At 36.3% G+C, this 27689-nt stretch overlaps 1 protein-coding gene across 1 annotated transcript in view; it reads left to right on the top strand.

The window, feature by feature from the left end:
• PRTG (protogenin) overlaps positions 1 to 27689 on the top strand; it is a 136046-nt gene that overhangs the window by 80897 nt on the left and 27460 nt on the right. Inside the window, exons 12-13 of the mRNA XM_037021068.2 lie at positions 26457 to 26552; positions 27200 to 27386. Coding sequence (XP_036876963.2) covers positions 26457 to 26552; positions 27200 to 27386 — 283 coding nt within the window. The remainder of the gene's footprint in view (positions 1 to 26456; positions 26553 to 27199; positions 27387 to 27689) is intronic.

The following is a 27689-nucleotide window of genomic DNA, read 5'->3' as shown; positions in this document are numbered from 1 at the left end:
TTTAAATGTTAGAAATGTTTGTGGATCACTTACTTGCACACCTTCAAAACTCACAGATCTTTTTTTTTTTTTTTTTGGAGAAATCCAAAGTTGGAACTCCCAGTTACGGCTAAGAGTAGGAGTCAAAGGAAATAGTCCCTGGTTAATAATGTAATTTTAGAGCCCCCTTAGCCAGTTAGTATGGAAGCATGGTAAAACTAAGTCAGATTTCTGAGTGTTATCTTTTACCATAATAGAATAGGATTACATATCCGAGGAAAGAAAATCAAGACCTACCACTGTTGAGCCTAATTGATATAGCAGGAGGGAGTTGTAATCTTTCCTTTAGTCAAAGCAGAACAAGATTTGTGGTATAAAAGAGACTACTTTGATCAGAGAGGCTTCATTGTGAACAGTACTATAATAGCAATTTTGTTTTGAAGAGAATTAGAGTCACTCAATTTATGAAATATGGAAGTCACATTTTAAGGCCAGCCAAAGTCTTTTCAGAGACTGGTCCTTCATCCCTCTCATAAAAGGAAGCCTTAGACAGCACTCAGAAAATCTTTGGAAACACCCTACAGGTGAAAATCCTTATGTTATTGTTGTTTTGCAACTTTCTGACTGAACACTTTAAGACAGAGTAAAAAATACACAATTATTTTATAATAAAAATCTTCCTAACCATAAACAGTTTCAGGTACATCTTTCCATACTAACTTTTAGCCTATAAATTCATTTCAAATAATCTAGTGCTTTGATACCAGCTACCAGCTCAAATATCATTACAGATGCCAGGATTCTAAAATAACAAAATCAAAAACATAAGCATCATTAAGCATTCTGTCCAGATTAGCTTTGACTTTATAAAGCAGCATTGGTTTCTATGAGATCACTTTGCACTTTTTTGTTAACAGGCCATTTTTAGGATTGGTGTGAAAATTCCAATAACATTATTGCTGTCATTTACCACAGGCAAGATATTTGGGAACATACCTAACATTTTTTGCCTCTCTTCAATTCTTCCTGTGCTTTGCCACAGTTAATTTCTACTTTTAGTGGAAATAGTTCTTCTGAACAGTGTCTGTTGCACTCTTTCATTGTTTTCTTTCAAGGAATTACAAAATAAATTCATTTAACTGAAGTCAGTGGACTTTTTTTTCCAGGTATGACTTTTATTTTTTATTTTGATTTTTTTAAAGTGAAGTACAGTTGATATACAATATTGGTTCAAACTTACAACATAGTTACTCAACAGTTATCTACCTTATTAAGTGATCACCCCAACAAGTGTAGTCTCTCAACATAGAAAAAAAGATGTTATGGAACTGTTAACTATATTCTCTATGCAGTACTTTCATCCCTCTGACTAATTTGTTATGATTTGTGCCTCTTTATCCCCTTCACCTATCTCACCCACCCACCCCAACCCCTCTTGTATGCTAACCACCAAGCACTTTTCGGTGAGTTTATTGCTGTTTTGTTCATTTTGCTTTTAGATTCTACATTTAAGTGAAATGCTATGGTATTTGTCTTTCTCTGCCTGGCTTATTTCACTTAGCATAATACCGTCTGGTTCCATCTATGTTGTTGCAAATGGAGTATTTCTTTCTTTTTTATGGCTGGTAAGTAAGGTGGCAATAAACATAGGGGTAAATGTATCTTTTTTTTAAGTCAGATTTTGTTTTCTTTGGTTAAATTCCTTGAAGTGGAATTACGCGGTCATATGGTAGTTCTATACCTCCATACTGCTTTCCACAGTGGCTGCCACAATTGACATTCCCACCAACAGTGTAGAACAGTTCCCTTTTGTCCATATCCTCATCCGCACTTGTTATTTCTTGTCTTTGGATAGTGTAGTGGCCATTCTGACTGGTGTGAGGTGATATCTCATTGTGGTTTTGATTTGCATTGTCCTGATGATTAGTGATATGGAGCATCTTTTCATGTGCCTGTTGTCTGTCTGTCTGTCTGTCTTCTTGGGAAAAATGTCTATTCAGGTCCTCTGCCCACTTTCTAAGTGGGTTTTTTGGTGTTGAGTCATAAGAGTTCTTCATATATTTTAGATGTTAACCCCTTTTCAGATAGATCATTTATGAATATGTTCTTCCATACTATCTATAGGTTGCCTTTTTGTTTTGTTGAGGGTTTCCTTTGCTGTACAGAAGCTTTCTAGTTTGATGTAGTCCAACTTGTTTATTTTTGCTTTTGTTTCCCTTGCCCAGAAGATGTATCCAGGAAAAAATTCATTCTTATGTTAAAGTGATTTTTACCTATGTCTTCTTCTAAGAATTTTATGGTTTCATGTCATATATTTGGGTCTTTAATCCATTTTAGTTTACTTTTGTGTATAGTATTTAGGCTGTGATCCTGTTTCATTCTCTTACATGTAGCTGTCCCATTTTCCCAACACTGTTTATTGAAGAGGTTGTCTTTTCCCCCTTGTATATTCTTGCCCTTTGTCATGCATTTATTGACCATATATATCTGGGTTTATTTCTGGGCTTGACATTCTCTTCCATGGATCTTTGAATAATTTTGGAAACCACCTACTATGTAGGCCAGAAAACTGATAAACTGTGAGTACAAATTATAACAAAGGGAACATTTAAAAAGTATTATATTTTGCTACCTCACTACTAAATATCTTTTTAAGTTACCCTTTCTTATATTGTTTAATCTATTATCAAGCCATAACATGTTGAAACTAGACCATAGAATTTAGGTATTACTCAACTATTTTTTTTCTTAACTAGACAAAAGATCACAAATTTTTAAATATTTCATTCTTTGCAATATCTGAAAATATCAAATATGATTAATATCCAACTCAATTTTAGAACCCTAATACTTGAAAAACTCAAAAACTAATACCTCAAAAGAAATGGAACATCGACTTCCAGAAACTCCTGCTTAAAAACATACTGTTACAGTAAGACACTAAAAAGTGGCAGACAGCTGCCTTCATTTACCAATTTGCAACCCTCTCTATTTAAAGACAAACTGTTTGCAGATTAATGAAGCTGTAAGAATGATACAAAAGTTACACTGCCTTATCTGGTTATCTTTTCCTTAAGTTCTGTTGTTTTTTTTAATAAAAGGTTATCTGCTATTCTAAAATATTTTTTATACTCTCCAGATGAAATTAGACATTCATGTCTTCTTTCTGTTTTGAAAAATCTTACCCAGCTTTTAAGTCTCAACTCTGCTGGGAATCCTCTTGTGACCTCAAATGGTAGTAGTCATTCCCATGGTACATCATTCATGATGGTCTGTTATAGGAGGCACTTGGCACTGACAGTTAAAAGAAAAATATCAGTTAAGTAAGTTTTATGTCTGCTGCCTGGGTTTGACTTAAAGCTGCACAAATTATTGCCAAATTAAATCTTGGTTATTTGCCTAATCCTTTAGATAAGGATAATAATAATAATAGCTATTTTAGAATGTTAAGGGATTGAATGAAATAATGAATGTAAAGTTTAGCACAGTGCCTAGCAGATCATACTCTAAATCCTCAACAAATGTTAGCTCTTGTGGTTGTTTTTAAATTGTTCTCCCCGCAGGGTAGAGCCTGGAAATCTGTATTTAAAAACTTTTTTTCCATGTGACTTAGCATGATCACTAGATTTGAACACCAGTGCTTCTTGAGCTTTAATATGTATACCCAGGGATTTTCTTAAAATGAAGATTTTAATTTAGTAAGTCTGGTAGGGCTTAAAAGTTTTGCATTTCTGCCCACTTTGAGAAGCAGGGGTTTAGACCAGAGGTAGGCAAACTTCTTCCATAATAAGACAGATAGTAAATGTTTTAGGCTTTTGTAGGTTTATGCACTGAATGTTTATGTCCCCACCGTTTTCGTATGTTGAAACCCCAGTCCTTAATGTGACTATATTTGGAGATAGGGCCTTTGAGTAGGTGATAAATGTTAAATGAGGTCATAAGGGTGGGGCCCTAATCTGATAGGCTGGTGTTCTTCTACACAGAGGAAGAGCACCAGACCTCTCTCCCTGCCATGTGCGGGCACAGTGAGAAGGCAGCTATCTGCAAGCAGGAAGAGCTCTCAGTAGGAACCTAACCCTGCCAGACCTTGATCTTGGACTTCCCAGCCTCCAGAACTGTGAGAAATTAATTTCTGTTGTTCATACTGTAATGTACATGTTGTAATATTCATGATATTTTGTTATGACAGCCAATAAAGTGGGTCATATGGTCTTTGCCACTATGGCACATAAGCAGCCAGAAAAAAGGCATTAAGTACATGGGTGTGGTTATGCTCCAATAAAACAATTCATGGACACTGAAATTTGAGTTCCATATTCTTTTGATGTGTCACAAAACATTATTTAAAAATATTTTTTTCATACCACTTAAATATACAAACCATTTCTGACTGGCAGGCTGAGCAGTATGGCTTAGGCCATATAACTATAGTTTGCCAGTCCTAGGTATAGACCCTGTCGTTCTTGTTCTTCAAAGCATGGTCTTGGGATCAACAGCATCATCTGGACATGCTGAATTTCAGGCTTCCTTGTGCCCTCCCCAGAACTTCTGAATCAGATTCTCCATTTTAAGAGGATTCCTACGTGGTTAGTGTGCGCATTAAAGCTTGTGAAACACGAGTCTAGATGAACTAGTAGTATTTTTCCTAAATAGCCATTATTAATTCTTTACAAGTTAGTAACTTTTAGCTTTAGTTTCTTATTCTTGGAAATATTTCAGAAATTTGTTCTTCTACCTAGATTTCTGATTTTCTTGTCAGGCCAATTATAATTTTATTACTGTTACTACTAGTCATCTCTTTAGTCCACTTTTACTGCACTTTTTATTGCTTATATAGTCTCTAGTCATATTCCACGCTTCTCAGCTTTCACACGAAGGGAAAAATGGCCATCCACGGGCATCACCATTCATCAAATGCACTTTCCTTCCCAAGTGCCCAGGGAGTGGGTGAATCGCGGGCTCCCAGGTATAGTCTTCCAGTCTGCGCCCCTCTTCCCTCCCTGTGCTTTGTCTGCCACTGAGTCCTTGTTCACAAATTCATTCTCTCATTCTCAGTTATTTACCAAGCTTACTATGTGTAGTCCCTACGTTAGGACACAACCGTATTCAAGGTAGACCTGGTCATAGCATTTGAGGAACTTAGAGTCTAGGAGGAAGACCAACAATTAAATAAGCTATTAAAATAAGGTGTGACAAACTCTTCTCTATTGGACTTCAGATCTCTGTTAACAGCGCTTGGCAGGTACTTCTAACCTATTTCAGGGCTGGGATGGGGAAGGCTTCCCAGAAGTAACATTTGGGTTGATTATCTAATGAAAGAGTAGGCTTAGCCAGGCAGAGGGGCAGGTATGGATACAGGTTACATGAGACCCGACCAATTACAATAATATATAATAAAAACAATATAAATATATACTGTAGGTACAGGGCCTTGAAAAGATCCTGCACAAGTAAAGGGCTCTGAGACTTAAGGTTTATAGTTTCACAGTAAATCTACCTCTGCAAAGAGGGAATGCCAGAACCCAGGAAATACTCAGAGAATGGTGAAATCAGTGTGGCATGGCCAGGGGGTAAGGAGGCCATGTTCTGGAGGAAATGAAACGTTAGGGATTTGGTCTGTATCCAAAGGACACAGTATGAAGCCACTAAGTGATTTTAAGCAAGTGAGTGACCTCATTGAATTTGTGTTTAGAAATATCTTACTGTTGCAGTGTGTGGAACATAATGCAGAGAAGTAAGAGGCAGAGCAGCTAATAACTGCTTCTTCCCTGACAGAAGGTTCTGTGAGCTTCCATTTTCACTTCCTTTCTCGTTCAGAGATGTTACAAAAGTCTATACTCCAAGTTTACTACAGCCCTTCTGTATGTGGAAGTTTCCAAGCACACAAATAATATAACAATTCCTTCAGAAAACAGGGTATTCTGTTGATTTCAGAGCTATAATCATGGTGTTAAAAAAATCCACTAATTCAGCAAGTTTGGAAATTTCACCATGCAGACCCTCTTCAAAAATCATTTACAAAGGGCTAGGTAATATTGATTCCATATCTAAAAAGACAAATCCTACTTTTTTGTAAGGGAAAGGTTTAAGACCTTTGGTTTTTGTCTGTCTGCACATCAATTCTGTAATGGTGTTAAAGTGTTTCATCCTTCCCTTTGCGTGAGTTAGCTCTCAGGAGGCATCCAGTCATAAATCTAGTGATATATTCTGTCCCCTGAGAAAGTCTAATTACTCTTGATTTGGTACATTGCATTTTAGGCAACTGTGATACTGCCAATTAATTAAATTTTATGTTTTTAAATGAACAAGAAAATGAAACAGCCGTGGAATCCATAAACCCATAAGATAAACTGTTCTTTGAATCTGTAGTATGAAGCCAGGAGTGTTTAGTCACTCAAAAGGAGAATATTTTTGAGCCCACTCAGTTGCCATCATTGAGTTTTATGATAGTCTCTTGGAGCTACAATACTGTTACAAAGCCCTCATTTAGCACTGTATGAATACAGTGAGTACAGTGTTTTGTGCAACTGAATAGGCCTCAGATAAAGAGGCTCCTATACTTTCTTAGTTGTTCTCTTGGGCCCCTACTGGAAGGCTAATGACACAGAAACTTGGCTTTGCAAATCAGAAGATGAGCTCAATTTAGAAATTATTGATAATGGGCTGCGGTTAACATTAAGTCACTATAAATTAATTACCAATAAATTAATTGCAAAAATTGAAACCATCCCCACAACATGCAATTGTGACTTCTATGATTTCTTCTCCTAACTCCTCATAAAGACACTGCCTAGAAGATAGTGCCAATTAGAAATGCAGAATTTCTAATTTTAGGGTTAATGTAATGCAGTTTTGACTTTTGTAATTTTTTTCTCTTAAACTCCTTGTGAAGACATTTTCTAAAGATAGTGCCAGTTAGAAATGAAAATTTTCTAATATATTTTTCTAATTTCTAATATCTAATTTCTATATATTTTTCTAGGAACTTTATGTAGAGAGAACTACTTGGCTTAGCAACATCAGATTGCTACCAACTTGTCATATCTTGTTTCACAAAATTTTCATATTAAAGTTTACACATCCTACTTATGGATTTTAACTTTATTTTCCATTATTTTAAATTTTAAAAACTAGTATTTATTGATTGATGCACATGCTCTATACCAAGGCCCTGTGTTGGACCCAAGGAATATGAACATAAGATAGCACTTCTCTCTCCAAAGTACTGAAGCTTAGCATGAAGGAACTATCAGTATTCATGGGAAAATGTGCTAATAGAAGAAATTGAAGTAGAGTCAAAGTATTCTGGATGCATAGAGATAAACAACTAATTTTACTACATTATGAGGAGCAGTTTGCCTACTACACAAATGGAAGAAAATCATTGCAATCATAGGAGCTTAAAATGTACAAAAACAAAAAGGCTAAAGAGGTAGCCTCAAGGTTCACTGCGACTAAAACATGGGTTGTATGGGTAGAAGTTGTAGAGACTGAAATCATAGAGTTGTACAGAGCCCATGTTTTAAAGGTCTTGTGTACCCTGATAAATTATTTGGTCTTTGTTCTACAATATAAGCAGTGAGGGGCCATCAAAAGTTTTCAAGTGAGGAAGTGGCATGGCTCATTTTAGAAACATAACTGGTAATAATAATGCAGAGTTTAGGTTTAGAAAATGCAGTAAGTAAGGCCAAGGAGGGGGCTACTTGAAGACAGGAAATCAGTAAGAAGGTTGTTGAAATAATCTAAAATAGTGAGGGTGTAAGCTAAGACAGTAATTCATTGGAGCGAAGGCAGATATGAAGTTGGGCTTAGAGTAAGTAGGACTTGACTGCTTGGAGGCCTTCATATCTCCTTAATTATATTTAAATAATATTCAGAGGTCTTTGAAAAGTTGCTCAGCATCATTAGCCATTCATACAAATTTTTTAATTTAAGCTACAATAAGATACCACTGCATACCTATTAATATGACTAAAAGTTTTTTAAATGCCAAAACTGCCCATTGCAAGTGCTTGCACGGATGCAGAACACCTGAAACCCTTATGCATTTTTTTTTTTGGTAGCATTAATCTACATCTTATGTGTTCTTATAGGAATGCAAAACAGTTCAGCCACTCTGAACTGTTATAAAGTTAAACAATCCAGTACTATAAGACCCAGCAATCCTATCCTTGTGTTTACCCTAGAAAAATGAAAACTTACATTCCCACAGAAACCAATACATAAATGTGTAGCTCTGTTCACAGTCATGCCGAACTGGAAACCACAAATGGGTAAATGGTAAGCAAACTGCAATAATTCATACAATTGAAATACTATCAGCAATAAAAAGCAGTGAGTTATATTGGCTACTTGCAACAATTTATGGATGAATCTCAGTGGAGTGATACTGAGTGAAAAGAGGCCAGTCTCAAAAGTTCTCTATGATTCCATTTATAGGATGTTCTCAAAAAGCCAAAACTGTATAGATGGAGAACAGATTAATGATTGCCCTAAGTAAGGGATGGGGACAGGTTAACTACATTCCCTCAAGAAACTCCCAGGGCTGCCCCTTTGTAAATATCCAGGATGTTGAGGATTAAATGTGCTAGTGCATGTGGAACCCTTAGCACACTGCACTCAGTGTATATAGTAAATGCTCAATAACTATAGCTGTTTGCAAATATGGTTAAGAAGAGGAAGAAGTTGGAATGATTCTCAAGAACTCTGGGGGATGGTACTTGAATTAGAGTTGGGCTTTCAGGAGCAAGACCAGGTTTGAGGAAGCAGGACATTGAGTTTTGATCATGATGGGTTGGAAAGGTTGGTGTTCTGGCAGAGATGTCTAGAGCAGCTTAATATACAGGTTTAGATTTCAGAAGATCTGAAATGGTGAATCATTAGTGAGCAGCTGTACACTGACACTGCTCTCCTCCAAGGAACCTGCCATCTTTCTTAGATGAAACTGACCAAGACTTGAGCAGAAGAAACCACTGTGAGCATAATTGTAAAACAAAGAGCAATAAGTAATTTTCAGGAAAGTGGGACATATCCAACAAATCTCACTGAAATTTCTCTTCCTGTGTGAAAATGACCATTCCTACTTTCTGAATTGTAAGTTTCAATGTAGTCTTTCTTTTTTAATCATCTTCATAGACCTCAGGAAACTGAAATTCTTTCCATATCCTTTCCTTATAGAGAAGGTTATATTTAAATCATTAATTTGGTGTAATTCTAGACATTTATCTTTTTTTCTTTTGCTTGTCACAAAAGATAGAGGAATTTTAAATAAGATAGAAGCAAAGGGGATCAGGCAAGTAAGTCATTGCTGCTGTATATGGGAGAAATAGTTGGTAACTTCCAAACTGAATCTTGTAGCAAATCACAGAAGATATGTTACACTTTTCAATATTTGAAAGCCTTCTTGTAACTCTCTTGGTAATCCAGTTGAGTACAGTTGCAATGCCATCATAGCTTGTATTTCTGCCTCTGAAATTCAGAGGATTACAAAAAGTGTTAAAATGACAGTGCCCCTTGGAAGAATAAATGCGTTCTACTGTTGTGTTGTTTTATACTGTATCAGAATTGTATTAATGGCATTTTATGTGATGTTAAATCTAACAGTTTTGTTTCCCACTTTAAAAAGATCATTTTGGAGAGGAAGAAGGAAGGCAGCAATAAATGCCTGTATTTTCTTAAACATTTTTTTCACCATCTTCAAAAAATAAAAAGGTTCAACTTTCCATATCAAACTCAAAAAAATAATTGAGAAAAGAATTTTGGTGGTTTTCCTGGACTTTCATATTTTTAGTATTGAATAGTCATCACATTTTGAAATGCTCTAAAACTTCTGCTTTGTTGTTAAATGAGGTGCAGTTTGTGAGCAAAAATGATACACAGCTGTCTCTTTTTAAATATATATATATATATAAAGGTTTTTTTTCCAAGAACAAAACTGATCATATGCCTAAGTAGTCATCGTTTCTGTAGGTTGGAAGTTGCTTTACTGCTTTAGCAGCTGTGTGGCAAGTTTTCTAGCAGACAGTGGTGGCAGACAGCAGACAGGAGGGGGTTCAGTTGCATTTGGTTTCTCTTTATAGAATTCCTGAAAAATTGATATTTAGAGGTCTTGAGAAAGCAGTTCATCTGCACCAGAGGAATCTTTTTAAGTACCTAAGTTAGCTTTCAGAGACTCATACACACATATTTTGTTTATCTGCTTAAAAAAAAAAAAGAGAATGAGGGAAAAGAGTAAAGAATATCATCTACCCTAAAACCACATAGCACAGATAACCCTTTGACCTTTGGTGCTGGGTAAAGATTTACAGTACTTATGCAGCCTCATTCACATGCTTGACTGAAAAGAACCCTAAATAAAGTAAGGCCCCTGTGGAGATGAAGAAAATAAGCAGGATAAGGAAGTTCTATTATTTCAAGGGGCTGCGGTGGTGTTTTTTTTGTTTTGTTTTGTTTTGTTTTTACCAGTCTGTGAAGTGAAATACCATTTGGGATGTGTTTCCAGTTTTGAGTCTGATGTCACTGAAGTTTGGGGTCTGATGTTAGGTATAGTCAGGGATGCCCTGGGCAAATGTATTTCTGTCTCCTTTGCTCTCAGCTGATATCCCTTCCTGCCTGTTCCCACAAATTACATTTCCATTTGAAATATCTTTTCTTTAGGGAAAGCAAAACAACTGAAAATTAAGAAAAACAAAAACAAAACACTGGCTGTCAAAATATGAGTGAGAATGAGAATCACCAATTGTTTATCTCTTTAATATGTCAAGAAATCAAGTTTTTCTTCAGATACAAAATATAGAGAATACACAAGAACAAAATTAGTTCCACTATTTGTCTCCAGAAAAAGAATTTTTCACTTGGTTCCAAATGACACCTCAAATTAAGACATTTGAAGAAACTTTACAACTTATTACCTAATGATGTTCACATCTGTTTAATAATTATTTAGTAGCTTTATGCTGAATCTTTAACTTTATGTATCTCCTAAAATATGTCAGTGTTTTCCACAGCACTTTGTATTTATATTTTGAAGTTTATTAAATCTATTTTACTGTTTTATTTTGTTTCCTTTCTATTTGTGCTCGTAAAACCTCATTAAAATGGTGACAAAGCAGTTTCCTTGGACTTAGGAAGATGCTTTTAGTTATTGATTGGCTATTGATTTTATTTTGTTTACTTTCAATGGCATTTTTTTAATAAAGGAAAAACTTATGTAAGATTTTTATTCTCCTATTTTTACGAGTCTGTAAAAAATGGTAAAATGCTTGACATGAATTGTAAACAGTTTTCTTTCTAGAAGGGAAAACTCTTGTTGTAGGAAATTAAATCAATACTGCCCATTAATCATACTGCAGGTCAACCCTCCGACCACTCTGGAAGTTTCTGGTGAATATAAAGAATCTTTAGATGTGTGAGGTCCTTAAAGATCTAAGTAAGTTAAAGGAGAGGAGGTTTTTTTAAATGCCTTCATTAGCACATGAAAGAAACTTCAGGGTGGATAGAAAAAAGAACACTTGCTGTGTAGCAGTAATTACACTTGTGGGTTTTGTTTTGTTTTTGTTTTAAAGCTGTTCTTAGAAAAAAACTTAGTTAATGTAAATGAAATTTTAAGCTTTGTACTAATTGCACACTCCATGGGGTGGAGGGGAGCTGCAAAAAGGCTGTTACTAGAGGAAAGTATTTTTTATCTTAGCAGTTTATTTTTGTATGTTTGTTTTGTAACATACAGAGTACATTAGGGCACTCACACATGTATGTGTTAAAAATAAATAAAATTATGTATGAGTATGCATGCTAGAAAAAAATTTCATTAACAGGTAAAATTTTTTAAAGTTGGAGACCCCTGTTCTAAAATACTGAATCACGTGTTTCTAAGTAATTACACAATTAAGAAGCTTTACAGTCTAGGAGAGAAAATAGACATTAACCAACTCACCACATTAATTATAAACTTCAGTAAGTGCTGTGATGAAAAAGCATAGAGAATTATAGGGCCATGTTATAGGGGACACCAGATAGTGTTAGGGTGGGGGGTCAGGTTAGATTTTCCTGAGAAACTGATACTGAATTGAGAACTAAGGGTAAACTGCATTAACTAAGGTGAAGGATCCTGATGGGATAATGAAAGAATTAAAGAAGGCCTGGTGTAAACTATAGTCATAAACTAATTATCAGAACAGGCTAAATGCTGGTGTATCTTCTAAGTAACCTGATTTATCAGTTGATTGATATAAACTAGTGTGATAACATAATCCTGGCAAGGGTTTTTGAAAGTATACACATTTTTCTATTCCATTTCAAGATGTTTGAAATCTTGAAAGACTGCATAATATCCCAGAAAATGTAGGCTGCCCTACATAAGTGAAGACCTCTTGAATTAGCCAAGATAGCTGACTCCATTAACACCTTGGTTTATCATAGAAATTAGAGCTGTTTGAGCTGTTGATTCAGCTGAAGGTTAAAATGGCATCTTAGCTTTCTCAGCATGCCAGGATGTTAACAATGACTTACAAAACTTGTGCAGACAGTGGTAGCATTTTGCCCGATTATCACAGTTTCTATAGCTTCCTTAGTAGATTATATAAATATATGTAACTTGAGTCATTATTTCAAAGTTATGTATCTCCTGCTTCCATCTAACAAATATTTGGAGTGACTCAATACAGAAACACAAAATTTGACAAAATAAAAACCAAATAGGTGATATAAGGCTCAGTGTTGGTAAGGGTTTCACATTAAAGAACACTTGTGTGATAGTAGGAGTGTAAATTGATAAACAATTTTTCTAGAAACAATTGGGCAACAGCAGAAAGGAATGAGGGGGTTGTAATATGCATACTATTTTACCCAGCAATTTCATTAGTAGATGCCTATCGTAAGAAAATAATAATGAAGGTGCACAAACATTTAACCACAAGGAAGTTCACTGTAGTGTACAGGGTCATTTATAATTGTGAAAAGCTGGAGAAAACCTAAATACTTACCTACAGAGGTTTAATAAAAGAAATTATAGTACTCCATACAATTTGAATAAATGTGAACAATGAAAGGAATGTTTTAGAAGAAATAACATAAATAGTTTACATATAAAATGAAAAAAACAGGTTATAAAATACAAAATATATCGAATGTGTGTGCATATGGATAGGAAAGGGAATGGAAAAATATGCAACCTAATGTTCTATGTGCTGGTATCAAGGATATTTTATTTTTATTTCTTATTTTTGAGTTTTTATACATTTTCTGTAACATGTTTGATAATAAAGAGAAAAAAAGCAGTATTTTTCTAATTGAATATACCTAGATGAAAAAATTGGAGCAAAGATAAAAGTTGGAATATCAGTGAAACTCAGATTTGGCTTCCTTATATGCATGCCATAATGTCCTGAACGGTTTGCTAGAAATGCCTATAAATTTAGCTGTGAGCTTCCTTGCAGCCAAAGCAAACTATAAACACTGTTCACTGTGGGTGGGGCACAGGATATTTTAACTATTGTTAGGAGATTTTCATATACTAATTAAATTCCCAAAATATGTTTCTCCAGAAAAACCATATGCTCAGATTATTGGAGATAGTCTATGAATCTTTGTATTAAAAACTATATCAACCAATGCTTGAAAAGGACTTAAGATAATTAGGAAAGAAGATTCCTATGGTTTCTAAGATCATTTAACAAGTTATAGCCTTTTGGATGACCTAGAGATATTACTGGAGGAAACAATTAAAATAATTTTTTTGAACTTCCACCTTTCTCCATCTGGATGGCCAACCGTGATGATTTTTGGTGTGTTTCCCTTTCTTGAATACATTCCCACTCTTTTCATAAAATGACCTTTTGTCTCAGAAGAAAAATCATAGCAGATGGGCCTTAATTCTGACCCCACAAAACTCTAGAAACTGCATTTATTTAATACCTCGGAAGATTTCAAGAAGCAAGGGTACAATCTTTTAAAAGGCCCATTTTTCTGTGCATTTCCACTGTGAGAAATTTAAATGGTTGTTTTAATCATATTCTGTCCCACATTGACTCAGTTGCACACATATATAGCCCTGATTCCTGGTAACACTCTATTCCCATTCTGTGTACATATTACAGTCGGCATTCCCTTGGGTGGGACTCACTGAGTGTTTTTAAAGAAAAGAAATCTACATTTGCATTATTTATTTTAGAAGTCCCAGATATTTCTAGAAATCTTACAAGAAATCTACAAATATGTTGGTGCTCTTCTCTTCTTTTTATTGTCCTCAGTGTCAGGCAAGAGTTGAATATAAACAATCATAAAATATAGATAGATATATATAGACAGAGATAGGAATAAATAGAGATAAAATTGGCTCCTAAGAAAATTAGACTATCTTGTGGTCATGAAAGCTTTTGAAAACCATAATATTCCTAGCACAAATTTACACTTACAAAAACATGGATTTTAAGTTTTATTTCCCTTAATTTAAAAAAATCTATATTAAAGTCATAATCTAAATCTATGTGGTATTCTTGCCAAAAATCTTTAGTCTGCATTTAATAATGAGGAAACAATTAGATAAATCCAGGTTGTGAAATAATCTACAAAACATCTGGACTGGATTCTTCAAAGATGTCATTGTCATGAAACATAGGAAAAGGACAGGAAACAATTCTAGATGAAGGAGACGGGACATGCAGTGTGTGACTCCAGCTGTATTGGTAGGGGGCAGCTATAAAGGACATTATTGGGACAATCTGGGAAATTTAAAATGGACTATATATTAGATAGAATGTGTTGTTAAATTTATTGGATATAATAATGCTACTGTGGTTTTGTAGGAGATAATGTCCTTGTTCTCAGGGAAACACATCCACGTATTTAGTTGTGAAGTCAAGTGTGCTAATTCAAGGAAAGAAAAAGTGCACGTGTATGTACACTTGCGCACACACACATAAGAGAACAAGAAACAAAGCAAATGCATGAAAATGCTTAAAATAATAAAAGTTTAAAAATGTCCTTTACTGTGCTTGTCGTCTTTCATGAGTACCTCCAAATTAGGGGCGGTTTTAGAATGATTCTGCACATGGTTAAACAGTAACACTTCTGAAATAACAGAAATCAAATATAAGAAACCTTAGATCTTCTGTTGAATATGTTATTTACCAGAAAATCCTTTTGTCTTACCCTGTATGCTCATATTGTTTGCATTCTTTATCATACATGTTGAAAATCATTTTGAGAGATACTGAATTCTTTTCAGTGCTGAAAGATCTTCCATGTCTTTGAATACTGGAAGATTTTTAAGGTTTATGTACAATTTGAGTAGCCTGTTTATAGCCAATTAACACAGTAATGACTTGCACCTGCTTGTTTCAACGAACTCCATGAATTCTCATATCTGCTAACATCAAACTAGGTTTCATAGTGACACTTTCAACAAAGTTTAAATTATTGTAATATAATGCTTCCTGTGAGCTCTAAAGAAGGCAAAAATAAATAACAATGAGGTTTTATCATTGTGATTGACGAGGCTGATACTTCGCCAGCTTGCATATCCCACTTGAGAAGAAATTTAAAGTTGGTTTCAAGCTGTTGAGCTGCATCTTTCCCATCTTGTAAGCACACTTTTACTGCCAAGGCCTGAGATTTGGAGGAATGGTTATCAAACCACAGATGTTTTTGCAATGAAACTGTGCACCTCCGACCAAGTCACCGTGGTTCAGGAGATGATAGATGGCATTTTCACATTGCCTCACAAAAGGGTCAAAATGGCACGGCGAGCCCATGACAGTGAAACAGAGAAATGTTAGTCCTGGAAGGAAATTTATTTCATGGCTTCAGGGGAAGTTTGGCTGTCATGAATAGGCTCTCTCTGTCACTCTATAAAAATATTGTTTGTAAGGCAATGATGTATGTGAGACAGACAGTGTATGTGTTGGCAGACAGAGCAGCTACTTAAACAAATGCTAAGCCAAGTACAGTAGCATAAGTCAAGTACTTTGGATGCTTTTAGGGTAAGGATTGCTTTTGATAGAAATATAAACATGATCAAAGGAATTTATTTCCTTTTCTTAAGTAAACTTCACTTGCAAGTTTTAAAGCCTCTTAATTGTCCTAGAAGGCTGCACCTCCCCCCACTTTAACACACTTTTTTTGTGTCAGAATTGTAAATTCTTAGAATCAGCAATTCCACTTTATTCACTTTTAAGTTATTTAGGAACATAGATGGGGACCAACCTTATTGGTATTGTCCTCATGAAGCTATCATAAATTTGGGGACAGTTAAGCCACTGCTCTTCTGGTGTTTTCTTTCTCTCCTCTCCAACCCCAAAGGAAATATTGGCCATCGGCATAATTCTATTGATGGAAGGTGTGGTGGAGGGGCCCTGGTAGCTGTGTTTTCTCATCTTACAAATTTGGACCATTGTGGTGCCTTTCTTCCACCAGGAACCACCAAGGAAAGGAAGTGGCATAAGAAAAGAGCATAAAAGGTCAAAAACCACGTTTATAGGAGCCCCCAATATCAACTTCAGATTCATTTCTCAGTGCTTGAATGTAAATCAGATTCATTCATGGAATGTTCAAGTCGAAATTTTCAACCCCAAATATTTCTCATCCAGATAGCTTCAAGTAATGCGTCCGTCGAAAGTGAAAAATTCTTGTTAAAAGAAGTCTTTCTTGAAAGGCTGATGTGTAAAAATGAAATCACATGATCAAAAAAACATCAAAATATCAGTGAACACAACATAATTGAGAAAGCCTTACGCCTCTGGATTTTACAAAGCAATCCCAGGCTTTCGGGGGAAGTTTTAAAAATAGAGACTGTCAATAGGATACACTTATTTTGGTAGGAAACTGATTCTCAAGTGTCACATACAAAGAACTTTCTTCTAAATTATCCTGAACTCAGTAGGAGAGGGGATGTTTATACTGGAAATGAGAGGTGTTATTTGTCTTAAGGCCCTTCAGGGGGGCAGAACAAAAGGGACTGAGCTATTGCAGGTTTAGGCAAATACTCCACCATCAGCTTCCACAGAGAGCTGGTACCTGGAACTCACAGGGAAAGTTGGAGAGTGAGGGACTGCCCACGCCATCTGCCTTTCTATTTTACATTCAAATAAATATTCTGTATCACCACAGAACAGACTTAAAACATTTTGACCCAGTGATCATTTTTAAAAAATTACATTTATAACGCAAAATGAAAAATGTTTATGATTTAACAATCCGTCACAGACATTCAGTTTGTAAACAAAAGAGAAGGAATTTTTAATCTAGGCTCAGAGCACAGTTTTAGTTGAAAACCTCTGCTTTCTAAATCAGCATACTAGCACATTCATGCAAGGTGTTATTTTAGCCATCATCGATTGACTTTTCCAGTTCTGGCCTAAGTCTGGTGACAGATGACCAAGAATTCCCTCTCAGGAGAGACCCGCTCCCCTAGTCTCGGTACAGTCTCCCAGGGGGGAACCGCACATGCAGCGTGGGGTAACTTGCAGGCAAATCACGTTGCTCAGATGTGATTTGTGTTTGCATCACTGTGCCGAAGCTTAGCATTTTAAAGCAGTGTTTCACTTTGGCTTCCTTTCCCACCCATCCCCCTTAGCATTTTTCCTTCCCCTCTGCTGCTGGACCAGGCTTGGGCTGGGCCCGGATTCTGTGTCAGAGGCCATGACCCAGGTGTCACAGCAGCCCAGACCGCTGGCCTCTTCTCTGGATAATTATATGGCGGGTATTGTGTTAGAGGAACAGGCTTGAGGGCAATGTGGTCAGCGTCTTCAGTCGGACTGCAGGGGAACAGTGGGCCTGAAAAGGCTCACACAAAACCATGAAGCACAAAAGATTAAATTAAAAATGCACCTTTGACCAGACACTAGGTTTCATCCTTCAGAATTTCACCTGTCTCACTTATTCTGAGAATTTCCTACTTAAGCATTTTCAAACTTCACATAGGCTAATTTTATATCAGCAAACTTTCAGATTGCTACTTGCCTTCTCATATATAATCTATTTGACTATTTTTTAGTGATTTGAAGATATCTTAATGGTGACGTTTCATGGCCAACAGAAGAAAACTTTTCTATAGGAGTCTTCTAAGTAAAGAAAGTGGTAAATAACTTAAAGAAATAAAAATCACGTAATGGTTTTTAAAGTAATGCTTCGTATTTTCTTAAGACATCTTACAAAGCATGTTCCATGTCTGCAAATTGAGCAAGTGACTGTAAATTTGGTCAGGGGACTGTCCCCAAAGTAGATGTGATTGCTTTATCTTCCTTTGGTCCTAGGAGGATCGTTTTTCTCACCAACTGAGAGGTTTCCATGAAAGGATAGGGAATAAAACTCTTTAAGTATTAACCAGATTTGAATCTTAGAAATCATGTCAGAAGGGCTAACTCCTGTGAGGTAAAAACTTTCTCATAGTTCTGACATCAGGTTTTCTCCTACTTGGGTCTACCCCTGACCTGCCCACTCTGGCCTGACTCTCTTCACGGCTTCCAGAGCCTCACCAACATGCAGCAGCTGGCGCAAACAAAGACCTGGCTCTCGTGACCCACTGTCATCTCTTATTGTCGGTTCATAGCTAAATACTTTGTAAATAATAGTTTTCTATTATGCATTTTCCAGGAAACCAAACTTCTAGAAATATTAGTTTTACAATGAAGACTCTGTAACGTTTGAATGATGTTCCTCCATCTTACTGTCTGAGTTCATCTCCCAGTCAGAGAATACTTGGTCTTCATATTGTTTGGGGGAAGGTATGTGGGAACTTCCTATGGAGGGGTCCTATTAGTTTGTACCTTTTGTATCTTAAAGAAGTGTAAATGTAAGGACAGAACAATGATCAAAATCTAGCAGGATAAATGTTTTTCTCCTTAAAGTTAATGTATTCCTTAATGCTTACATTTCTAATTTTCCTACTGTATATTGGGTTACTACTTTTGTAATCAAATCCTACTGTATATTTGATTAGTTTGAATGTAGCTTAATATCACCTACTTACTTAGGGCCTACTTCAGAGGTGACCTAAAACCTGAAAGTGGGCCAAAAAAGGGGTTTAAGTCACAAAGGCACTCAGTAGGAGAGTAGGAGCAGATGCCATTCTTTAAACTGTGCTGTCTTAAGATGTTCTCACATGTCTTGCTATCTGGCTTCTCAGACATTAGTGATTATAGGATTCCTGGCTTTATGAAATTGGTCCAGAGAATTGAAGCTAAAGGACAACAAAAATGAGTTAGGAAAAAAAAAACACCCACTCTCTGTTGTGGAAGAATGATAATCAGGGCTCATAGGATGACTTTGAAGCACCAGAAAAGGTTTCAGTTATTTCTAGCATACTAAAGAATCAGACAAGTTTGAAATATATTTTTGGGTATTTTATATAGAAAAGTAATTAATTTTTAAAGGAGAGCTAGTTTGCTTATGTAGAAGTGTCCTTATCTACAAAATAAAAATAATTCTTAATTTATAAGGTGGTTGTAAAGATTTTGTTAATGTCTATAATGTATGTAACAGCTTGTTAGCAGATAAAAGATAATACATTTTCCTCAACAATTCATTAGAATTTTATTACTACCAATGCAATTCATATTTATTGTAGAACATAATAAAATACAGGAAGCAAAATAACTAAAAATTCTACCATGAGGAGTTGGATGTGACTGGTAACATTTTAGTACATATCAGAATAAAATGCATTTTCATTTCCCTTTATAGCTCTGCCTCCAGTGTCCCACCACTTCCCTGCTACTCCGTGTGTTCTGCTACCTGCAATCCCACCCCTTCCTGAGGACATTACTCTGTTAAGGGACCTAGATACCAGAGGCCATTTTACCCTCGGGGACTTCTCTGCAGCATTGGACACTGGCAACCAATCTTCTCTATTACCTTCCCAGTTTACCTCGTGATTCTTTACGACCACTTCCCTTCTCACCTCCCAGGTTTCGAGTCCCTGCTACCTTTTCTCTCCCTTGGTACCCCATCTTCTGCAGAGATGACTGCTGAATGTGCTCCTCCATCCTAACTCCAGCCCAGCACATCTTTGACATCTCTGATTCAGTGTGTCATTGGCTCTGCCAAGCATATCCTCTCCCATGTCTGTTGGGCAACTGTGGTGGACGCTGCGGAGCTTTCTTACTCCTTCCCTCTAATACCTTCTCTCAACAATTTCACTTAGTCAACTATCCTCTGTGTATATGTAACCAAACCGACACAGCTCCTGAATCCAAGATTAAAATCCAGATCCCCTAATTCTCAATCCATACCCTCTCCTCTACATTTATTTACTTGCACTAAAAAGTACCTACTAAGTGCCAAACATTTTTCTAAGCATTTTACAAATATAAACTCATATAATCCCCATTTTATAGAAGAGAAAACTCCATTCAGACCAGAGCAGTCTGGCTCCAGAGTCTGTCCTTTAGTCCCTACACTCACCTGCCCTTCTGCATGGGAGGGAGCAGAGATTAGGAGTCCTGGAGTACTAATAGTAATTACTTTATTTTATTACTATCAATATTTTTAGCAGTATGTTATTATTAATGTTGTTATGCACTGGCACTCTTTTGAGCACTCTACATCAGTTTATTTATTCCTCCTTCCAACAACCTCAAAAAGTAGACACCATTATCAACATCATACCCTTTTTTAAATAGGTAATTTTTCACCAAGGTACAGGGAGGGAAAATAACTTTCCCAAGTTACACAGTGATGTCCAAGCCAGAATTGTAATCCAGGCAGTCTGGGTCTGACTCTCAGCCATTGTGCTCGACTGTCTCTTGGCTCTTAATAGCGCTGAGTCCTCAGGAAAGTCGTCTTCTCATTGTCTCAGCAAACCTCCTCTGTAGAGCACAGGTGACAAAAAATAATACCTAGCTCATACGTTTTTTAAAGTTCATGTGAAATATTATATATGTGATGAACACTGATCCAAGCAAGGCAGCCCTTCTCTCCTACTCGTATCTGAACAGCTCCCTCCTGCTCACCAGCTAGATGAGTGGGTTCATCACTCGTTACAGGCACACAGATGCCACCTAGTGAGAGAGAAAGGAAATACAAGTTACTCAAGTAAAACATGGGAAGAAGGTGTGGGGTTTTTTTTGTTCTGTGGTCTTTGGGAACAAGTTGCAATGAAAAATGGGTATATTATATCGAAGTTTTTAGTAGGATATTTAAGATGTTGCATAAATATATAGCTAAAGCAGTATTAAATCCTTGTTAAATCATATACTGTTAGAATGGAATGGTGTTCTTGATTAGGACATTTTTTTAAAGACTCGAGCATTTACAGAGAGTCTCATTTTATTGATCTTGTTCTGAGTTGTAGGCACTGGGGGTAATAAACAACTGATTGTTAAAACAATATAATTAACAGATTGTATTAACTTGTTGTGTCCACCTGCTTGCTGTTCCCAATGCTAGCCCTCAAACCTTTCCATATTTTCCTTTTGTGAAACAATTTACTGTTCTTCCATTGGGGAAGCAATCTATTCTGTTATTTTCATAAGCGTTTATCTCATCATTGTTGCTTTTTTTTGTTATCAGAAGTGAGATCATTAGATTAATATGGAAGACATGGGTGAAGGTGGATTTGACACTGAGAGAATTACATGTGACACGGTTGCCAAAACAGCAATCATTCTTGTGACCTTACACACCAACCAGAGCTCCTTAATCATATATACAGACCAGACACACACTTGAGAGCCTTTGCTTGCTCTACAAACCAGGGAATACAAATACAAATGAGGGCAGAAAATAGTTCAAGCCCAGCTTCAGTATTTGCTAACTTGCTAATATTTTGGATTTGCTGATATTGTGGATTCCAGGCCGTGCTTGCATGAACGAGCATCCTTGCTGTTCACTTGCCCACAGAGATGATTCCCGAATCTAAGTGCTTCGTATTTTTGGTAGTTTCTGTTCTCCTAGGCAACTTTACTCACATAATAGCAACACTAATATTGTGTATTTACTAATTATGGGAACTGTACAAAGTCCTTAATAGGTATGAATTCATTTAATACTGTTAAACTCCCTTTAAAGAAGTTTATTTTCCAAAAGAAAATAAAAGGGGCTTAAAACACCAAAAAACTTGCTCAAGGCTGTGTAACTAGTGAATGGTACAGAGAACTCATTTACCATTCTGTTGCCTTTGGTAGTTTGGAATTAAAGGCAAGGTTTATGGCTTTCTAATCTTTGAGTCTTTCAAACGGTACCTGACTTTTAGTAGGCACTTCATAAACGTTTATTTGATACCTGTGAACTCTTTTTTTGGCCAACCAAACTTATGGTCTCAGCCCTCCTTACATGAAACAAACTCAAGGAGAAGAGCTGGTGGAGAAAAGATAAAGGGTACAGTGAGAGCAATGTTTCAAGACGGAGATCTTCATTTTTTGGCTGAAGGTTGATTCCCTAATAAAGAAAGACAAGTTAATTTGGCCAGGACCACAATCATAGCAACGTGTGCTGACACTCCAAAGTTATGAATCAAAACATTCAGGTCACATTCACATCAATTTAATTTGAGTTTTCTTTCCTGACCCTTCGTCCTTATGTACTGCTAACTCCTTAAGCAAATTTAACCATAAATCCAAATACTACGTCTTTGAGCCTTCATGCTTGGGCCAATTAAGAATTAGCCCTATTGAGGGGTGATTTTTATGTCTCTTGTGTTGAATTTTGAAGGAACTCGGACCACTTCTCTCCCTTCTCTTCACTTCTCTTTCCCTCACTGGATTTTGAGAAGGCCTGCACTATTCTTTGTGGCTGCTTTTCCCGACTCTGCTGTTTCCCCCACTAAGCCACACAGCCTAAGTCTGCTGAGTCTCATGTAACCAAGCACCACATACGTGGCAATGCCTGACTCAAGGATGTTACAGGCCTTGGGAACTTGCTCCCTGGGGCATTTCACAGAGTTGATGCTGGGCCTCTGCATCAGAGGGTCTTTGCAGAACTGTGGAGTTCTAGGACTTAGGCTACTTATGCTGAGGCACATTATTTGTGCACTTAGCCGTATTTAATATATTGGTCCTAAACTCTATTTTTTTTCCTCTGACTTTAATTTTATTTCTGTAGCTGTTCTCTGTTTTCTTTCTTAGATGATAACTCTTATTGCCTGATAATGCTCATCTTAACATTATTTGAGAGCGGTGGTTGCTGGGTCTCCTCTTAAATTTACAAACAGTACATGAAATAAAATTTCTAACAAAGTAATGAACAAGAATGAGCCAGGTTGTTCCAGGGATTCTGGATTAACAAAACAAAGTTTGTATAGATTTTGAGACTGGAGTCATATGTTTCTTGTGGGTTTTTTAGAGTCATATGTTTTTAAAACCTTAAGAGGAGCATGTGGCAAATGCTTAGCCTTCAATATGACACTTCGTATTTTTGAAAATGAGATTCTTCATAAAGCATAAAGGGTAGATTAGTGTGAACAAATGTGATGAATGGTTTTCCTACTCCTTTAAATTATTTTTCCACATGATATGTCCTGTGATTTTATTTTTTTCTACTAAAATAATTGCCAAAATTATCCTGGTTCTTGTTTTACTTGTTTTTGTGGATAGAAAGGAATCTCGTGCACCTATTGTACTTTGATCCGCCTGCTTGAGGTCTGCCCTTTCCTGACCTCATGTAAACCAGCCGAAGGAGCCCAGCCCTGGGGATGGTTGCCCTCGCTACTTGGATGATTTCCAGATGGGCATCGAAAGAGTTGCTCCTCCTCATGCTGGGTTTGTTGGCGTCCATGCAGAGTGGGTAACAGCCAGGTGCTGGGTGTGGTCAGGAAGCAACTCTGTTCCCTCATCTTCTCAGGACACATAAGCCACTTCAGTGTGACCAACAGAAAAAGGTTAATTCTGGTTTTAAAATTTAGTGTAAGCGGCTAGTTTTTTAACGAGAAAGAAGGGAAACTGAATCAATTTTAGGGCTAAAAAATAACCACTCCAAAGAAATCTTCATGGAGTGTTGAATGATTGTTTGCACTGTGGAAAAAAGATCACTCTCTGCATCCACATTTACCGTCAAGCCCTCATCAAAATTAGCTTTCTGTGGAACTGGCTGTTCCCATGTCTGACTTCCTAAGAGTGTGAGTTACTTTGGGCAAATTCTGTCTCATCCTCCCTTTCCTGTATCTCCTAATTCTTGGCATAATACCGCACACTCAGGAGCCTTTCCTAAAGATACTCTTCTGCGTAAAGATAAAATAAAGAAATATGTTTGAAGAATTAGACTGCAGAGAGCCAATAGGATTCCATTTTTATCCATTCAGAGGGTGTGTTTGTAACACGGAACTCAGGACTGTTGACTGGTGAATCCCTCCTGGATGAAAGAAGAAAACAGATTCAAATTAAATAGCCACCAAGCTAGACAGAAATCTTTTGAATCTTAGAATTTCAGTGCTGAATGTGGAGAATCAGTTGAGTGTTGAAATCCAAATGAGTCTGTCTGTTTTCTGGTAATTATTTTATAAAATGTTTGAAAATATTTCTATTTAAAAATTCATTGTAAGGAGACAAACTTGCTGGGACAAAGGCACATGTATTTGTGTGAATTTGGGCCCTGTACTTTGTCATAGAAATGTCCACAAATTCTTGGTTCAGCTTTGTGTGACATTGGATATGCTACTTCACACCTTTGTACCATAGTTTATGAAATGGAAATAACATATAAAATAGAGTTTTGTGATATTCAATAAGATAATGTATCTAAAGAACATTTTTTGTAAGATAGTCATATTATTAGTTTTCCAACCTTTTTAAGTCCTATCTATTTTTCTTCTTGTGGTTTAATTTTATCAAAACAAATACAAATAAATGTTTCATATTTTACTAATGCATTTTAATATCAAGTATTAAAATATATCAGTTTCAAAAATATTTCTACAAATTACTTTGGCAGGCTTAATAAACTTCACCCTTTATTTTTGGATTTTTAAATGTTTGAATTCTCTTTAGAGTTATTTTTATTTTTGTTCTATGTCCTTTCCTCATTGGATATATTTGTTATATTTATTAAGGATGATTGTTTTCCCTTATGAAATACTGTATTTATTTGTGTTTTTTTATTTAGAGAAGTATAATATAGAAATACATTAAAATTATAAATAAATCAGTATCTCAAAGAGATATGCGCACCACCGTGTTTATTGCAGCACTATTCACAAGACAAGAACACAACCTAAATGTCAATGGGTAAATGGATACAGTAAATGTGGTGTGTGTGTATATATATATATATACACATATACAATGGAATGTTATTCAGCCCTATAAAAGAAGGAAATCCTGCTATTTCACATGAATGAACCCAGAGGACGTTATGCTAAGTGAAATAAGCCAGAAACAGAAAGACAATTATTGTATGATCTCACTCACATATGGACTCTGATAGTAGAAGCAGACAGAGCATAGAATGGTGAATGTCAGGGTTTGGGGGGTGGAGAAATGGGGAGATGTTGGTCAAAGGGCATAGAGTTTCAGTCATATAAGATGAATAAACTCTGGAAATCTGATATACAGTGTAGTGGCTGCAGTTATCAATACTATATTGTATACTTGAAATTTACCAAGAGTGTAGATCAATGTTTTCACCACACATACAAAAAAAATGGTAGTAACTGTGAGATAATGGGTATGTTAATAAGCTTGGTGTAGTGATGATTTCACAAGCTATACATAATCAAACATCGAGTTGTATATTTCAAATTTATACAACTTTTATATGTCAACTATAGTCAAGTTGGAAGAAAAAAAATATTTCTGAATGTTTTTTCCCCTCAGCAAGTACTTTATAGTTAAATGTCATAATAAACAGTTATATTTAAATGTATTTGTACCATTAAAGTTCTTGAATATCTTCTAAAGTGTATCATATAAAACATATGACCATTTATTTCCTCAAAGGCCTCAAAATTTTTTTACTTTTACTATGCATGGGATGGGCTTTAGTTTGACCACCAGTAGAGGGAGCTCCACCTCACCTTGCTGAAGTTAGTCCTCAACGTCCAAATGTAGGTTTGTGGAAGGGGCTCACATAGAAATAAACTTAATGCACACTTTTCAAAAACACTAAAGGATCACAGCTGTAATTCTCCCTATCTTTGAGGAGGAAACAGTATCCCTTTGATTTCCATGCTTTTAAGTTAACTACCTTCTTATAACTAAACAAAAAACTTGTGTGGTATATAACCTCTTATAAATGATCCATCAGGCAAACCAAGGCTTTTAAAATCAAGAATTTGTTTCTGGTCAGTTGAGAGGAGGGGAAGAGTGGTGGTAGTAATATTATTTCTTGAAGTGAGGTTAAGTAAAGTAAAATTTTAAATAATTGATAGTCACAATAGCATGTCATTTGCAGATGAATTGCTGAGTCATTGCGTAGGAGAAGGAGAGAAAGAAAAATTTCATTTTACTATTATGCATTCAGAAGGTTTTCAAACCAAAATCTAGAGAGGTTCTAGGACCTCTGCTCATACCTAGAAGGCTGAACTGGATTATTACCTGTTGGTTTCTTTATAGACCCTAGAAGAAAATACCATGTGAGGTTGCTGGCTTACAACAACATAGAAGATGGCTATCAGGCAGACCAAACAGTCAGCACCCCAGGATGCGTGTGTAAGTGAGAGCCAAGGTAGCTCGTTGCCTTAAGAACCGTTCACACTCCGTTTTCTCCTCTTCCTTCCATTACTACTTGGAAGCCTTGGTGGTTTTATTACTTTATATCCTTCATGTTGCCTTACATAGTATCTTGAACAAGTATACATGCTCCGTAAGTATTTAAATGGGATGTGTTTCATTATAAGAACCTATTTTAGTTTTGCATGCAGAAGACTATTAGAAATTTAACTGGGAAAAATAACCCTGAATACCTACATATAGTGAGGTGTTTTTTTTTTTTTATCTGCTTTAACCTTGAAGCTAATTATTTCCTTCAACTGCCATTCAGTTTTGTTGCTACTACGTGTTTGGGTTATTGCTACTAAAGAGGAGAAGGTCTAGTTTTAAGTTCACTGCTTCCTGAATGTCTCTGACTTCTCTGTGCTTCTGTTTTGCAATCTAAGCATTAATAATATTTGACTCCTCCGTAACTCACAGAAGAGTTGCTCAGGGTTGAATGCGGTATCTCTAGACCACCATGAACCTTTGGTGGAAGAGAGACCTACAGTCAAATGATAAGGTGGGGTATTAGGATTTTACCATTTAACTACTTTCTACATTAAGTGTTATCCCATGCAGTAAATTAACATTGTCTTTCTTGATAGCTGTTCGTGACCGCATGGTTCCTCCTCCACCACCACCCCACCATCTCTATGCGAAAGCTAACACCTCATCTTCCATCTTCCTGCACTGGAGGAGGCCTGCGTTCACCACTGCACAAACAATTAACTACACCATCCGCTGTAACCCTGTCGGCCTGCAGAACGCCTCTTTGGTTCTATACCTTCAAACGTATGTAGCTTCTTTCAGCGGTTGTTTTCTTCACTCTCCTTTGCACTCACACTCACTACTAGCCCTCTTGGGCCAGCTTAAGCTTCAGCTGTAAGCATTTGTCTCAGGGCTTATCTTTTAAAGTGGCTGGGGATTTTGTACCTTTACCATATTCAGTGTGAAAACTGTATTTTTTTACTTAATTCTGTAAATGATTTTTTTTGTTTCCCCAGCCTCATGCAACAAGATTAGGCAAGAAGCTATTTATTATTACTTTCAGGTGGCAAAACTTCACATGTTTTAAGAAAGAAACCAAAGTTCATT

The sequence above is a fragment of the Manis javanica genome, chromosome 8, assembly GCF_040802235.1.
Source record: "Manis javanica isolate MJ-LG chromosome 8, MJ_LKY, whole genome shotgun sequence".
Classification (NCBI taxonomy): domain Eukaryota; kingdom Metazoa; phylum Chordata; class Mammalia; order Pholidota; family Manidae; genus Manis; species Manis javanica.
This window is presented reverse-complemented; position numbering and strand designations above follow the sequence as displayed.